The 15,826-nt window shown below is 36.3% G+C and overlaps 1 protein-coding gene across 1 annotated transcript in view; it reads right to left on the reverse strand.

Annotated features, from left to right (window-relative positions):
• Positions 1-850: 850 nt before the first annotated feature.
• The window catches only part of PROS1 (protein S), a 56,367-nt gene continuing 41,391 nt past the window's right edge, over positions 851-15,826 (reverse strand). Inside the window, exons 11-15 of the mRNA XM_016196546.2 lie at positions 13,843-14,010; positions 11,648-11,816; positions 8,172-8,320; positions 5,953-6,178; positions 851-2,582 (exon numbers count right to left, since the gene is read on the reverse strand). Coding sequence (XP_016052032.1) covers positions 2,422-2,582; positions 5,953-6,178; positions 8,172-8,320; positions 11,648-11,816; positions 13,843-14,010 — 873 coding nt within the window. The 3' untranslated portion in view covers positions 851-2,421. The remainder of the gene's footprint in view (positions 2,583-5,952; positions 6,179-8,171; positions 8,321-11,647; positions 11,817-13,842; positions 14,011-15,826) is intronic.

Raw genomic sequence — 15,826 nt, forward strand, 5'->3', positions numbered from 1 at the left:
CCACTGCAAAATATTTTGAAGCTCAACTGCCCACTAAGACAGAATGAAGGAATTTTAGAGTATCTGAACTAAGCACTGTCTTGACTGAACTGAAACGAGAACTCTACCAGGGTCCTTGTGGGCCTCCCAGTCACTCCCTTCCACAGATATGAAATCTCATTGTTGTTGGTCACCACACCTGCTGTCTAAACGCACCCACTTCCGATGAGTCACAGATTCTTTCCGGACCGCTGCTGCTGGGCATGCCCCTGCAGATCTATATTTCCCAATGTTATTAACATCAGCAAGCTGGCAGACTACAATCTCTCTTGCCTAATGTTCAACACCACTGTTCTCTTTAAAAGTAGGAATCTGAATTTCTTGACTAAGATCAAATGAAAGATTCTTAGCCTCAGGTCTAGGCACCGTATGTGAGTCCATCTCAAAGACAGATGAAATTCATAAATAAGTATTTAGAACCTCTAAGAAGATTATTGTATATTGGAAAGTTGTATTTCTGATGACAAATGTGGAATTGATCCCTATAGCTCAGTGTATCTGGGCATAATTAAATGAGAATCAGAGAGGCCTCCCCCCCCAATTCTTTTTTCCTTTTCTTCCATTCTTTATTTTTTTTTCTTTTCATATACTTTGTTTTTCTACTTATTTTTATTTCACCCCCACCTGAGGATATGTTTTACTGCTTTTAGAGAGGGGAAGGGAAAGAGGGAGAGAAACATCCATGTATGGGGTATGCGCCCTGCCCAGGCATCAAACCAGCAACCTTTTGGTGCACGGCTAGATGCTCAACCAACCGAGCCACACTGGCCAAGGCTCTGCATCCTTTCTTTTTCATACCAACATAATTATCAGTAGTTGCTTGCTGAAATTCATCACCCACAGTACACGGTGGTAACTGGGAGAGAAATGCCATCCAGTAAGATGGTGTCTGGCCCAATTTCTGGCAAATACTCAATATGCGTGACTTTTGCTTTCCTTCCTTTCTCAGCCCCAGTCTACAATGCAGTCGTAACTACTCATCAAATATTTCCGTTTAATCTGCCTCTGAACTAAAGAACTACTGTGCTGCATGAAGAATTACATGTATAGTATGTAATTTTATGTTCATTTTTTAGCAACTGTTTAAAAAAATTATTATTATTTTTTTTTTAGAGAGAGGAAGGGGGAGAGAGAGAGACATCGATTTGTTGGGAATCATTTATGCATTCACTGGTTAATTCTTTTATGAGCCCTGCCCAGGGACCAACCCTGCAACCCTGGCATATCTAGACGATGTTCTAACCAACTGAGCTACCTGGCCACAGCTGTAATTTTATGTTCTGTTCGAAGAGGTGACGGAATATAGATATCATGCATATACATTTTTAAAATATACACCAATTTATTATGTTTTACATGATATAAAATATCTATAGTGGGGGTAAAAGTTTATTTTCTCAAACTGTCAATGAAACACCAGATACATTCCTAAAGAGAATGGGAGGTTTAGGAGTGATAAAACTGCTTTCTTCAAAGACACAATGTTAACTAGGTCCCTCTGTTGTTATTCTTTCATTAAAATCTATTTCAGTTTTCAACATTCCTTTTGTTCTTCTATAATCAGTCACATTCTGGCAACTTACTCTGGTAACTGAAGTTGGAATCATTCATTCTTTCTGTCACGAGGTTCTGCTTTTTCTAATCTAGAGCTTATGTGACCGCCACAGCCAAATCTAAGGAACGTACCCACCCCCAGCTTCCACACCCATCTCAACACAACCTCGTAGCTCATCCTCAAGGAATCCAATTAGTCACCAGCAAGATTCATGTGCTGCTGTCTGAAAATGTGTCCACTTGTTTTCTAATTCAGTAAAACCACTGGTTCAAACGTGAAGCCAGTGAAAGAAAGATGAAGCCAAAGCTGGTACCCCTGAGGAATTGTTTTGGAATAAAGCTGTAAGGCCTCCTGCTCGATTAAAATTAATAGGCCACTGTCTCTTCTCCTGCCTTCATTAAGAAGGAACAAAAACAAATAAAATATTATCTATTATGATCAACAGTATAGACCCCCATGAACATTTGTTTAGGTTTACTTCCTTGCCTTCCAAGAAAAATAGATATTTAAACACTAATTCATGACGATACAATTAAAATTTACTTTTACAAACATAAAAATGAAGAAATGTCATTTGTAGCAAAAATTCAAATTAAATTTTTTTATGTTTTTCATTATTTAGTTTCTGGGCAGCAACAGAGGTAAGAATTTTTTTAATGTGATTTATATCACAAGAGAATCTTGTTTTCTTGAAAAAGGACCTTTTTAAAATTCCAAAAAGGTCAAAGTACCATAAGGTCTGCCTCTCATAAGTAAAATCCTTCAACTAGTATTGAAACATAAGTATAATTACAGGAAAAAGATGTTATCAGCAGAGAAAAGATGACTTAAGGACTCTCATTGCTATTCAAAACTGATGGACATGAGTGAGCTCTGATATCACTGTGTTTATAAATGGCTTCATCTAGATCCAACTGTACACCATTCACGTTCACTTCCATACAGCCATTGAAAAAGGTATTCACTGGTGTCGCATTGAAAGCAGTAACTGAAAAAGAGAATATTAAAATATTAGTCCAAGAATTTTACCATCTTATTTGCTTACACTTAGAGGAATTATTCAGACTTCCCATTTCCAACCAAATTCTAACTCTAAAGGAAAAGTTAATACTGTAATTCTATTTAATAAATTTATATTAAGAGATTCCTATGTCTATGAGGTATAGTGCATGGCACTGAGCTCAGCATACATGAGTTCCTCTGACTTCCTAAACACAATCAGTTCCATCCAAACCCAAGATAAACACATTTAAAGAAGAGAGAGACAAGCACATTCTTACTTATAATGCTGAACTTCATTATTGTCTCTTTAAATCTGAGCAACAGCTTAAGCATTGTTAAACCACTTTCTCAACTCTAAGTTATAGCTACTTAGAAGTCTTTTTTAAATGTCATAATAAATATATCTCTTTTATTATTACTGGAATAAAAGCAAATTTCTGTATTTTCCAAAGAAATAGTTTCTTGCTGAGCACACACTGGCAGATCATGATAGCGAATTCACTTTTATGTAATGTTAGGTTCTAAAAAATAACAATTTTAATGATGTTTCAGTGAATAGTTTATGGCCTTTGGGGCTTTTCTACTTTATCAAACTTAATACTTAAGTAACACCCTTGGATTCCTAAGAACTATGGTTCATCTTAAAAACATCCATCTCTCTATTGCCTTCTCTTTTTTTTGGCATCTCCTCTCTGTAAATCTTAATTCCCAATAGATACTCTCAGTCCTTATTCTTCTACCTCAGTACCTTATGCAAAATAGAAATACTTTAAATTTTGAACCTCTAACCTGACAATACACTTTTCTGTGGGCTTGTAACATTTGTTAAGAAACCCTTTTAAGTCTGGCTGAGCACAATAGATTATGCCACTATTATATAAAACCTCAGAGTAGTCCATTTTCCCTGATTTTTAATTCATAACATGCAATTTAACATGCCTATTTTGCACATCAACTATAATTTACCAAGCCCACAGTTGACACTCTTAATCTCTCAGTTGTCAGCTCCCCTTCTTTTTTTCTAAACTCATCTTGCCTGACGTCTGTCTACAGCGTTACCACCAAAGTCTTGGAACCACTGAAATTTTCATGACTTTACTTCTTCCAAACTCTTTCATTGTTTGATTTCCTAGAATTGTATTCAAATAATTTGTAAATAAGGTAGTAGATGGGTTTCAAGGTAGAATTTATTCATTTGAACTCTAATTATAATTTCTAATACTTAACCATGTTAACTTAACATCCTAATAATCAACCAACTTACTTAACTATCTTTATCTATCTATCTATCATCTATCTATCTATCTATCTATCTATCTATCTATCTATCTATCTATCTATCTATCATCTATCTATCATCTATCTATCTATCTATCATCTATCTATCATCTATCTATCTATCTATCTATCTATCTATCTATCTATCTATCTATCTATCTATCTATCATCTATCTATCTATCTATCTATCATCTATCTATCATCTATCTATCTATCTATCATCTATCTATCTATCTATCTATCTATCTATCTATCTATCTATCTATCTATCTATCACCTATCATCATCTATCATCTAACTGCTAGAGCCTATTTTCTTATATTCCCCAAGAACCCATATAAAAATTTCATATATATGGGAAATGAAGACCCTGATCAGTTAAAGTAATATAATGAAGATTACTACAAGTCCAGACATCAGACTCAGAAATCTCCCCATGAGAATAACCTACAAAGGTATTTGAAAGTTCTAAAGAACTTTCTGCCTCAATTTTTTTGCCATTTAAAGTAAAATATTTATGCCAATTTCATATTTTCCAATACAAGAGGTATTAAGTTAAAGATCTCTGGAGGCATTCAAGTTAAAGAAACCTGCTTTTCCTCCAGTTTTCCCCATCTTGGTGTGAGATCTTCACCCATGCTACTGCTCATGCCAGATACCTAGGAGATTCTATACCCGCCTTTCAACCGTTAAATCCTATTAATTTTCTCTTACACATCTCCAATCTACTCACTGTATACCACCTCAACTGCCATCACCCTAGCTCAACAGCTTCCTCGTCTGTAAAAAGGGTTAATAATAGTACCTACCTCACAGAACTATTTTGAAAATTCAAGGAGTGGATACATTTGAAGCACTCTGAACACTTCCCAGGCTGTTTATGATGCACCAGCTGATGGTAGTATAGTTGTCGCTGCTGCTATTAACACCGCTTCTTCAGGAAGCCCCGACTCATCTCTTCCTTTTTTGCCTGCCATCTGTCCATCTCCACCCACTACACAGGGTGCTATATTGATGATATACAACTTCCTTGTCTAAAACTTTTTAATGATTTTTCATACCTCTTAAAATTAGACTCAGGACCCTGACCCAGGCCTACAAACCCTTAATCCACCCCCACCCCCACCCCCAGTTCAGAGCCTCGCCCTGCACGGCCACCCCCCGCTCAACATGCTTTCACCAGACTGACCTATATATTCCTCGAGCACGCCAACCCCTTCCCATTTTTCCAGCCCATGGACCATTTTACCTGCATATTAATGCCAATCCCCACCCCTACCACCTGGTTAAGCTTTTTTAATCTTTCAAATATCAGATTTATATTTTGGGTGGGAAGAAGGAGGAGAGGGTAAAGGGAGATAAATGGTGATGGCAGGAGACATGACTTGGGGTGGTGAGCACACAATACAATATACAGATGATGTGTTATAGAGTTGTACACCTGAACCCGATATAATTTTACTAACCAATGTCAACTTAATAAATTCAATAAAAAATAAATTTAAAAAATATATTTATATCTTAATCTCTTCCTCAGGGAGCTTGTTTCTGGCCCCCAAAACCAGAACAATTCCCTATTTTCAGGCTGTAAAAGCAACTCATACTTTTCCTTCATAAAAGTTATCACAATTTTAATTTTTAAAAAATTTTTCTTAATTACTTGTTTAATGTCCACCTCTGCCACTAGACTGTAAAAGCCTTAGTAGCAGGGATCATGTCTATGTGTTTATTACTATATTTTTAGTGCTAAGGACATAGATTCTTAAGAAATATTGGGTGAGGGATGGATGAATTGAAGAATAAATACTGAATTCATAAGAGTATTGTGAAGGCAAGATGAAATAATAAATTCTTTCTGGCCAGGATAGTTAAATGCACCAAAATTTGGTTAGTTTCAGGTTCACCTTTAAAAAAAAAAGTACAATAAAATGTAAATACCAACCCGCAGGAAAAGAATAATGGATACAGGAACTTTGTCTTCCCTTCTGGTGCCCTTTTACTAAAATTACTTATTTAAAATACTATCGATGTGATTAAAAATACACTTTCTGAAACTGAAGAAAAAGTGAGCAGATACCTAGAACGCCACCCAGGTAAGTGGCTACTGTTCCTTTTATTGCTCTGTCCAAGCTGCCAAATTCTCTTTGAAAATCTTCCGAGTAGATGATGTCATTTTTAAGTGGCGTCAACAGCTCCACATTTGTTCTGTTGATTCTTAATTCCAGATGGGATTGTTGATTGGAACACAGACTTAAGGCCTCTATCCGGGATATTACCTTGTTTTCAACAGATACCAGGATATCCTGAAGAACAGGCAGACCCAGAATAAGCAAGTACTGATGGTAATGCCACTTAAGAGTGGCTTGGAGTTTTTTAAATCATAAACTGAATTTCAGTGAGAAAAAAAAAAGTATGATAGAGCCTCTGAGATTAAATGAATAATTACTAATTATTATAGTAATCATAATTTTAGAATGTACATTAATTTTATAAATTTCAGGGTTAGCTAAAATGTAAATGTATAGTGGCTTCTGAAAATTCAATAAACCAATAGAGTTGTGATACCCACAACGGGAACCTAAAAAGCAGTGTCTTAAGCAATATTTTTCTGTTTATTAGCCTTCCTAACTTCAAAACTTACATATAAAAAAGAAAGGAGTTGAATCACTATTTGTTGGAAAAAAGACTTGGAAAATTTATAGAGCTTTAGTAAGCACATGCCAGCAAGACTGAAGGGATTTTTGTGCCACCCAAACAACCCTGTAGACGTGGGGCAAAGTGTATGAGGAAACTCAGAGAGAAAAACCAGGGATCGCCAGCAGTAAGTTACAGAGTATTTATCAGAAGATTCTCAAAACAGAAAATGTATTTATTTTGCTGAACTTTTCAAACTACTGATACACAAAATTACTTGACTTGTTGAGCATGATCTATGCATTTGCTTATATACATACAGAGGAAATGTAAAATGCGAGAGAAAATAAAATCAAAACTAGGGAGATGCAGTGCTGTCAAATGGCAGAAAGACAGTCTGAAGTGTTTACTCAGGAACCCAAGATGCCTATATTAAGTGAAGTCTATGCATCTCAGATATAAGTTATTCGAGAAAATCTGTTACTGTGTTATACATTCTGTGTTCTTGACCTCATTAAGACTTAAAGACAGTCAGCTGAGATGTTCCAGAATGATCACTAATGTGTGGAATAGTGTTAAAGAACAATGTATTCAGATTCTGAGAAAGCAATCTGACATGCCAAAACAGAGGGCCATGGAGACGAACACAAAGAGATAAAATAAATACCAAAGACATGGCCAGCAGGAGTTAACCACCACTGTAAGAATGTAGCGTTAAAGATAGGAATTCCATTTTGTTTTAAAAATCCAAACAAGCAAGTAAAAAGCTGAAACCCCAGCGTAGTAAGCTCCTGTGATGGTAGTCTGGAGATAAAAACTCAGCAGGATCTTTTTAGGTTGCTTATGGTTAAGCACGAGAAAGCCCTCCAAGTTATTTTTTAAGTTGCAAACAGCACCCATTCATTACTACAGACATTATTCAATTATATGTCTCTTTCTAGAAGCTCCAGAGAGCACCCAAGCCAACCCTGGCACAAATGCAAGCTTCTTGCTGTAACTTGTTGGAATCCACAGCGGATGACACGTGGACGAAGCTATTAGCCTCTAATAGAAAACTGCATAAACAGATCTTCTGATAACTCTCATGTTTCCTTTGAAGCAAGAGTTTTTCCTGTTCTTCCTCCTCATTTCAAACCAGAGTTGCCAGAAAGAAGCCACGTGAACTGGTTTTCGTTTTCTCTAGTCTTTCCTAATTTACTTGTGGGGAAAAAGATGAAGTGTGCCAGAAAGCACAAACATTATAATTAGGCAATGAGCATCTGAGAGCAGGCTGTAGTCAGGCTCACTTCTGTTGTGTGAGTACCAACTAATGCCCAGGACTCCTCAAGGATTCTGAATAAGGGTGGATCCCCACATACTCTGGGGAGGCTCCAAGCAGCCTGTTGAGTCTGCCTAATCTTAGCTACAGATGCAGTAAAGCTTGTCAGTCTCTTACCCTTACTTCTTGGTTCAGACCTTGGAAATAAGACAGCAAAAAAGTAACGATAATGGACATTTATTGAGTCCTTAATGATGTGCTAGAGATTGTATCAAATACTTTGACATCAGTTTGCTCATTTAATCTTCAAAACAGCCCTTTGAAGCAAATACTGCTATTATATCTATTTTACAGATTATTAAAAAGAAACCACCAAGGATCATAAAGGGTTAGAATAAAGTTACCTGAAGCTTCTCAGAAGAGGAGTCCACCAAGGACAAGGCAAAGGACACCGTGTCATCTGAAACCAAGGCAAAAATAATGCCAGTGCCCTTGGATGGGCGAATATTCAAAAACACAGTAACATGCCAAGCATCGGGGTTCACTATATTATCTGTTAAAACAAAACAAAAAACAAAATTAGGATCAATGTACAGCTAAACTATACCAGAAGGAATTATTACAATATTATTAATTCTTAAAGCCACTTTTTGTAATACTAGAGATTTTGGTCCTCCCTGCTCAATGATCTATATAACCTGGCAAAACAAAACACAAGAAGAAAATCAATGCAGGCAAGAAACATGTAAATAGAGCCCCATCTTTCTGTTCTTCCTAGAGTGGACTTCTGAACTGTGGCCTTTAGGATTATTATGCATTTCCTGTTTGCTCTTTAACAGCTCTTCTTTCTGCTTTGCATATTCATCAATGCTCAAATCTCAGTGGTCATATTTTAAAGTACACATTTAGAAGGAAGTCCAACAAATTGTAATATTTCTGAGGGAAAATTTAGGTATAGTTACCATCACAACTCCACCACTTCTCATCCATAAAGGGGTAAGGTTAGAGCAGTAAAAAGGAAAACTATGATTTCTATGCCTAGGGGAGTTGGGGAGTTTGATAGTAGAGAAATACTCTTAAATCAACAGCTAACTTTGACATTTGAATAGAAACTCTTCTCTCTGATTCTCTTTCCATAATACCTAATATTCTTTTTCTTAATTACTAGGTTAATTGTCTACCACACTAGAATGCAAGCTCTCTACATGCCTCTACCATCACTGTGTTTTCCAAAGGAGTCATTCAACATATATTTGTTGAATTAATATGTTTCCAAAATAGTTTGATTCCTAGCAATATTAGTTCACAATCTGAATGAAATCTTCCGCATTTAATATAAAGTAATATATAACAATAACTCAAATACCACTTAGAGGCTTTGAAAGGGTGAATGGAAAAAATGATTTTCCTTTGACAAGATGTTCTTCCATTTAGCCACATCCAATGCTATTACATGTTTTCATTATAATCCTCTAATTCCCACCCAAGAGAAAATATATATTATATATAATCATTTTGAAGTACATTTATTAAAAGGTATTAGCAAAGTCAAACTAAAATAAATGTACAAATGTACAGAAATTATAACATAACATTAAATATTAATTTAAAAGTAGATCTCTTTTAAGTTATCCATAACAAACTAATTATTTATTAAAGTATTTTTTCAGATACAATATAACTCTTATTTTCATTTTTTTCTGAGATTTATTTTTCTTTCAACAAATTGTTGTGGGTCAATTATTTTCCTATATTCAGTCGTCATGTCAATTCAAACATTTTTTTTTTTTAATTCTTCATTTACAGAAGTAAAAGTTAAAAACCCTGTATTAATTTATGTTAGAAAAATGGGGAAAGTACTGGTATAAAGCTCTTCCTTAAAACTGCAGATTTAACTTTTTGACTCTCTGTTAAAAAAGAAATCTCAAGCATAAATCTACTTATTCTGTTGGTAGGAGTTGAAATTGACAAAACACCTTTGGAAAAGAGTCTGATCAAACAGTAATAATTATACATTTGCATAACCTCTAAGAGAAATAATCTAAGAATCTGTCCTACAGAATTAATTACATATGGGTACAAGGATGTATATCCAAGGACATTCATGGAAGTATTATTTGTAAAGATAAAAACCTGGGATCAGTCTGGCAAGTCTACTTAGACTGTAGAAAGCTGGAAAGAGCACGGTTCCCACTCTTACAACATCAAGAGCCTATCTATCTACATAATCACAACTTTTCTTGGACTATCAAAGAGCTGAGATTGCAGAGCAACTAATTAGAAACCTAAAGAAAGACAGGTGCTTCCGAGGAGGGACAGGATGAGAGTCCTCACTTACTCAAGGCAAACACTAGATATTATACAATTTGGTAAGAAGAATTTAGGTAAAATTTTAACAGCTTGCTAAAGTCCTAGTGGGAGCTGGTATGATAAAGCAGCTCTGGGCACTGCAGACACACGAGAAATTCATATCCATTCACAGGCTTTCTACACAGACCTTACTGGGTGCTTAAGAGCAAAAATGGGGCAGAGAAAGAGATTAAAGAGAGCCTTCCTCCTAGTGCAGGCCTGGGAAAGAGCAGCAGCCACCAGCAGAAAAGGGACAAGGTCCCACCCAGATCCTTCTCTATTTCTTCTACACAACAAAAGCCTTAAAGCATGCTGGAAAGATTGAAAATCTGTCACCACTAGGACACACGTGAAGATCTATTATACCTACAGATTAGGGAAAGGAAACAAGTAAAACATGTGCGTGCGTGCGCGCACACACACACACACACACAGATGATCTACGATGAAGAACCAGAAAAACACCTTGAATCCTAGACATCAATTCTATTGGTGTGAGGGCGAGAGTCAATGAAAAGGCCAACCCTGAGTCCCAGGAATACAACACTCACCTAAGACTGAATCTGTACTGGTACAATAGAGAATGCTCTCCTTCCCAGCCCCGACTCCCAAACCCCTCTAATATGCTAGCAAATGAAAAGAAACAAGAAAGAAAACTCTGCTGGGTGAGGCAAGACCGTGGAGAGACACTTTCTTGATGCTGATCATAAAGAGAATACCTAAACCTTAGGATAGATCAGATATTAAGAAAAAACCTCTGGCAAACCAGCTGCTACCCTAAGCACAAGATACTATTAAAGGAATTTGAAGAGTAATCACAGAAACAGCAAAACCTAAGCTGCTCACTCTTGAGTAGACTGATTCAACATGCCTCAGTAACGGCCTAGCAAAAGCAGAGGTGTGCTGATTTCCAGATCTAAATATTATTTATCTCAGTCTCTACTGTTCTACATAAGATGCCCGCCTTTAAAAAAAAAAATTATGTGATATGGAAGAAAGAAAGGAAAAAACAAACACATGGTCAAGAGACAAAACAATCAACATGATCAGGCTTAAATATGACACAGATATTGGAACTATCAGACAGGGAATTTTTAAAAATTATGATTAATATGTTGAAGGCTCATGTGGAAAAGGTGGACAGCATGTATGAACAGATAGGAAATTTCAAGAAAGAGGTGGAAATTTTAAGGATCAAATGGAAATGCTAAAAATGAAGATGAATCCTTTTGATACATTAATCAGTAGACTCAATACAACTAAGAAATTGTTGAATCTTCAGCTGAATTTACCCCAAATTAAACAGGCTATGTGCCAATATCTTTAAATAATAACATAGGCATATTCAACTACTTTGTATCCCCAATATGCTGGGAAATTTTTATAAAAAGTATGTAACAGTATGAATAAGCCTAACACTATGCCTGGCACAAAGCAGGTACTCATAAGGTTTACTAAAGGAAATACTGTTTATCAATGAATAAATTTAGTCATTAATGAGAAAAGAGAGATAAAACGGGAAATCACTTACTATAATCTATGCTAAATTGAGCAACTCCAGAACCAGGATAGTAGGAGCCCTTCTCCACAGTGATAAAACAATGCTTATTTTGTCTTTCTTGAATAATTTCATCTACTTTTGAAGCTCCTTGATTCATCAAATTCCAGCCCCGTACACATCCATCTAGACGAGGGTTAATCTAACAAAATAGAATACACATCAAGGAGTGCACTTTTAACTTGTAAGTCAGAGTGATAATAGCTTAACCAGTTATAGACACAGGTTTTCGTTTAGAGGGAAAACTTTTTCTTTGATAGAATTTCTTAAATATTTTAAATATTTTGAATTTTACCTAAAATTTTCTTTTCCAAGTGTCCTTTCGGTGGACAGTCTTCTCCAGTGAAAGTGAGTTTATGCCATCACAAGCCTCCACTAAGATCCTAATAATTTTTAATACCTCAAGCCCTACCTGCCTCTTGTATGTCATTCAGGAGTAACTTTTCTATTTTCCTTTAATTGCATTTACCACACAGGCTTTTCTTGCCATCAGACTCAAGGCCTCTTCAGGAACTAAAGTGTTTCCATTCGTTAGCCTCACCATGGCATCAAGTCAGACAGTAGACATGCAGTGGCCATGTCATAAATAGTTGATTCTTTTTGAGTAATTTATTTTACTGTTAAAGTGTCTCGATTTATCAATTTCAAAGAACAGATATAGTCACTCTGACGTGGGTTAACTAATTCAGGCTTTCTATTATATCGCAGAAATCTTTTAAGTTAAGGTAACTGTGAATTGCCATGAATGAAAGTTAAGATATAAAACAGAAAATATTTAAGTTAAATCAGCAGGTACAATTGGTAGATCCATGATTTCAGATGAAATATTTAAAACTCTTCAAGGACAGGGATTAGTCTCCTTCATGAAACCCATTCCGCAGTTATTAGACAAAGATCATGTTCAGAAAATCATCTACTGTGTGTAACTTCAATGTATGACAGGCTGCAGTCATATTCCCGGGAAAGATTTCTTAAATAAAAATTTCCATCTTATGTGACACTCTTATCTCCCAAATTTAAGTGCTAAAGTAGTCCTACAAAAGTTCTTCGACTGACTTTACAAACTAATGTATTTTTGGATTCAAATATATGTATTTATATGTTTAATGGCTAAGTATGAACTGTTAAGATGTTGGCAGTGAATTGAAGTTTAAGAATTTTAAATTTTCTATTTCTCTGAAAGCAAGTGTAGGAAAAAGTGGTTCTCTTCCCAAAGTGGAAGACAAGCTTATCAATTACGTGAGGCATGGCTTCCAATGACTGACCAGGAGGCTGTTCAAGATCTCTGGGAGTAGAGGAAGTCTCTTTAAGAAAATAGTTCAGGCCCGGCCGGGCGTGGCTCAGCAGTTGAGCGTCGACCTAGCATCCAGGAGATCAGGGTTCGATTCCCGGTCAGGGCACATGCCCGGGTTGGGGGCTCGATCAGTGACTCTCTCATCATTGATGTTTCTATCTCTCTCTCTCCCCCTCCTTTCCTCTCCTCTCCCTGAAATCAATAAAGATATATAAATAAATAAAAAATAGTTCAGTTTGTTAAAAATGTTCATCTTATTTCATTTCTGTGATAGTTGATATCTGGCTGTCTTTTTTATAATGCATAGCGAGAAAACTTTCCCTACCATGTCTAATAAATGTTGGCTAACCTTCCAGTAGCACCTCCAAAAATAAACAAATGAGTAAATAATAAACTTTTCTGCCCTAGCTGGTTTTGCTCAGTGGTCAGAGCGTCAGTCCGCAGACTGAGAGGTCCCAGGATTTGATTCCAGCCAAGGGCACGTATCTCAGTTGTAGGCTTGGCCCAGTTGAGAAACATGCAACCAATCGATGTGTCTCTCTCACATCGATATTTTTCTCTCTCTCTCTCCCTTCCGCTCTCTCCGAAAAGCAATGGAAAAATATCCTCAGGTGAGGATTTAAAAAAAAAAAGGTTTTTCTATTTCTCCATGAGTAATGCTAGAGGGTTAAATGGGCTCAAAACATTACACTCATTTCCTTATTTCCTTAATATAATTTCAAGGGCCACTAATGTTATTTTTCCATGTTCAACTCAAGTTGTCACAGTTGGCATGTTCAATAAAATAACTTCTTTTGGCTTTTGTAGTATCTTCAAATCTATTACAGACAAAAGGAATTCTTCTGTAATGAATGATACACGCTTGGATCATTACCTGTTTAATGAGTGTATTCTCCATTTTCTGAGGTAATCCTGCAAAGTATACTTTGGTTTCCATAAATCCACCTGTAGACTTAAAAAGGCTTTCAGGTTTATTTATATTCATAATGGCTTCTTTAGCTATTTTCACACTAATACTCTGTTCTAATTCCTCCACAGAGACCTACAATTAAAAAGACAGGGATTATCAAACAACCAAACATCATCGCATGTCATTTTAAGTACTAAGTTTGAACAATCCTGTTATTATTCCAGTAAATAACTTTGCAAAGTAATCATATGTTAGGCACCCTTTTAAAATAAATAACCATTTAAAATAAATACGAACCCAGCCAGGCGTGGCTCAGCGGTTGAGCATCAACCTAGGATCCAGGAGATTGGGGTTCAATTCCCGGTCAGGGCACATGGCCAGGTTGCAGGCTCGACCCCCAGTGGGGGGCGTGCAGGAGGCAGCTGATCATGACGATTCTCGTCACTGATGTTTCTATCTCTCTCTTTCCCTCTCCCTTCCTCTCTCTCAAATCAATAAAGATATATATTTTTTTAATTTTTTAAATAAAATAAATGTGATCTGCAACTCATGATGTTAATCTCACAGGTAAACATTTACCTTCTTCACTATACATCACATATCCTCCTTAGGCATTTATCAAAATTCTCCTTCAAACAGCTACTTTCTATTTGTATAAACTCACTGGGGAAAAAAGGTTTCTCCTCTTTTGCTGAAAAAGTGATTTTAGTGATTTTAGACATGTTATTTTGGGACATTAGGCAGTAAAATATATCCTTTAGCTATATGCATCAACTACTCTAGATACAGACATAGTAGCAAAGCATCTAATGAGAGCATCAAAAGTCAAAGAATTTTAGTGATTTCTCTGACAGCTGCATCTGAACCTGTGCAGATACTATTCTTTTAGAGTTAAGAGCCCCAAATCTATGGCTGCCAAAGGACAGAGAGCCCCCTCTTTGGTGAACCACCTCTGTGCTCAACTGTGCTTTATCACTCCCTCTACTGTAACATATTTCACATTACATTGCATTAGTCCACAAACCCCCAGAGATACAGACAAGAAGTCATAACGCAGCATCAGCTACTAAACTGTGAGGAACTAAGCTCAAGAGTAAGGAAGACCTGTTCTATAGTTCCAGTGCCTTGTACTCAGGAACTTAGCACTTTGAAGGTGCTCACTGAAAGCTTACTGAATATATGCATGCATGAGTGAGTAAGTAAAGGAATAAATTTTGTGATGACTTCACATGGCTTCACCACATGGACTTCTCATCAGCTCCCACAGGCACAGAAAGTTCTTCTTTTGGGTACCACGTTCTAAGGTGAAGCTGATCTAAGCTATGCTCTGCTGGAAGTAGCAACAGCTCTATTGCAGAAAAGAATTCTCCCCACTGTGACTAGCAGTAATTCCTTCTCAAAGGAAATCTCCATTATAATCCAGTTGATTAAAGTGTTGTTATTGATTATTAAAATAAAGGCTCGTGATCAGGGATTATCTAAAATTGCTTGTTCCTAGGCACTCTGATTGCTACTGGCTAATGTAAACTGTTTGTACAAGTTGATTATCTATATGCTGATATTTAAAATCAAATTAACTTTGATTTTGTTCCTATGTGTAATTCTCTTTCATTTAAAAAAATTGGTAGCTATATAGTGGTGTCTTTGCATAAACTATTATGCCAGCTAATAACCCCTGGCCTATAGGAAAGACACCACTGTTCACCCAGGGACAGACACTAAAAAGGGTAAGAATTAAAGACAGAATAGGTCAAGCAAATAACTGGAAACAGCTTCAGTTATGACTCCTAAATATGCCAGGTTATCCTTCCTCAGGCCATTTCATAGATTTGCAGTACATACAATATACTCCATACAACATCAGATTAAACCCAACTCCATTTAGGTTTGGTATCACTATAAAAATAAATTATTAATCATTTTATATAAACTGTGTCAAAGTGGAAAG

The sequence above is a fragment of the Miniopterus natalensis genome, chromosome 6 (assembly GCF_054644295.1).
Source record: "Miniopterus natalensis isolate mMinNat1 chromosome 6, mMinNat1.hap1, whole genome shotgun sequence".
Taxonomy (NCBI): Eukaryota; Metazoa; Chordata; class Mammalia; order Chiroptera; family Miniopteridae; genus Miniopterus; species Miniopterus natalensis.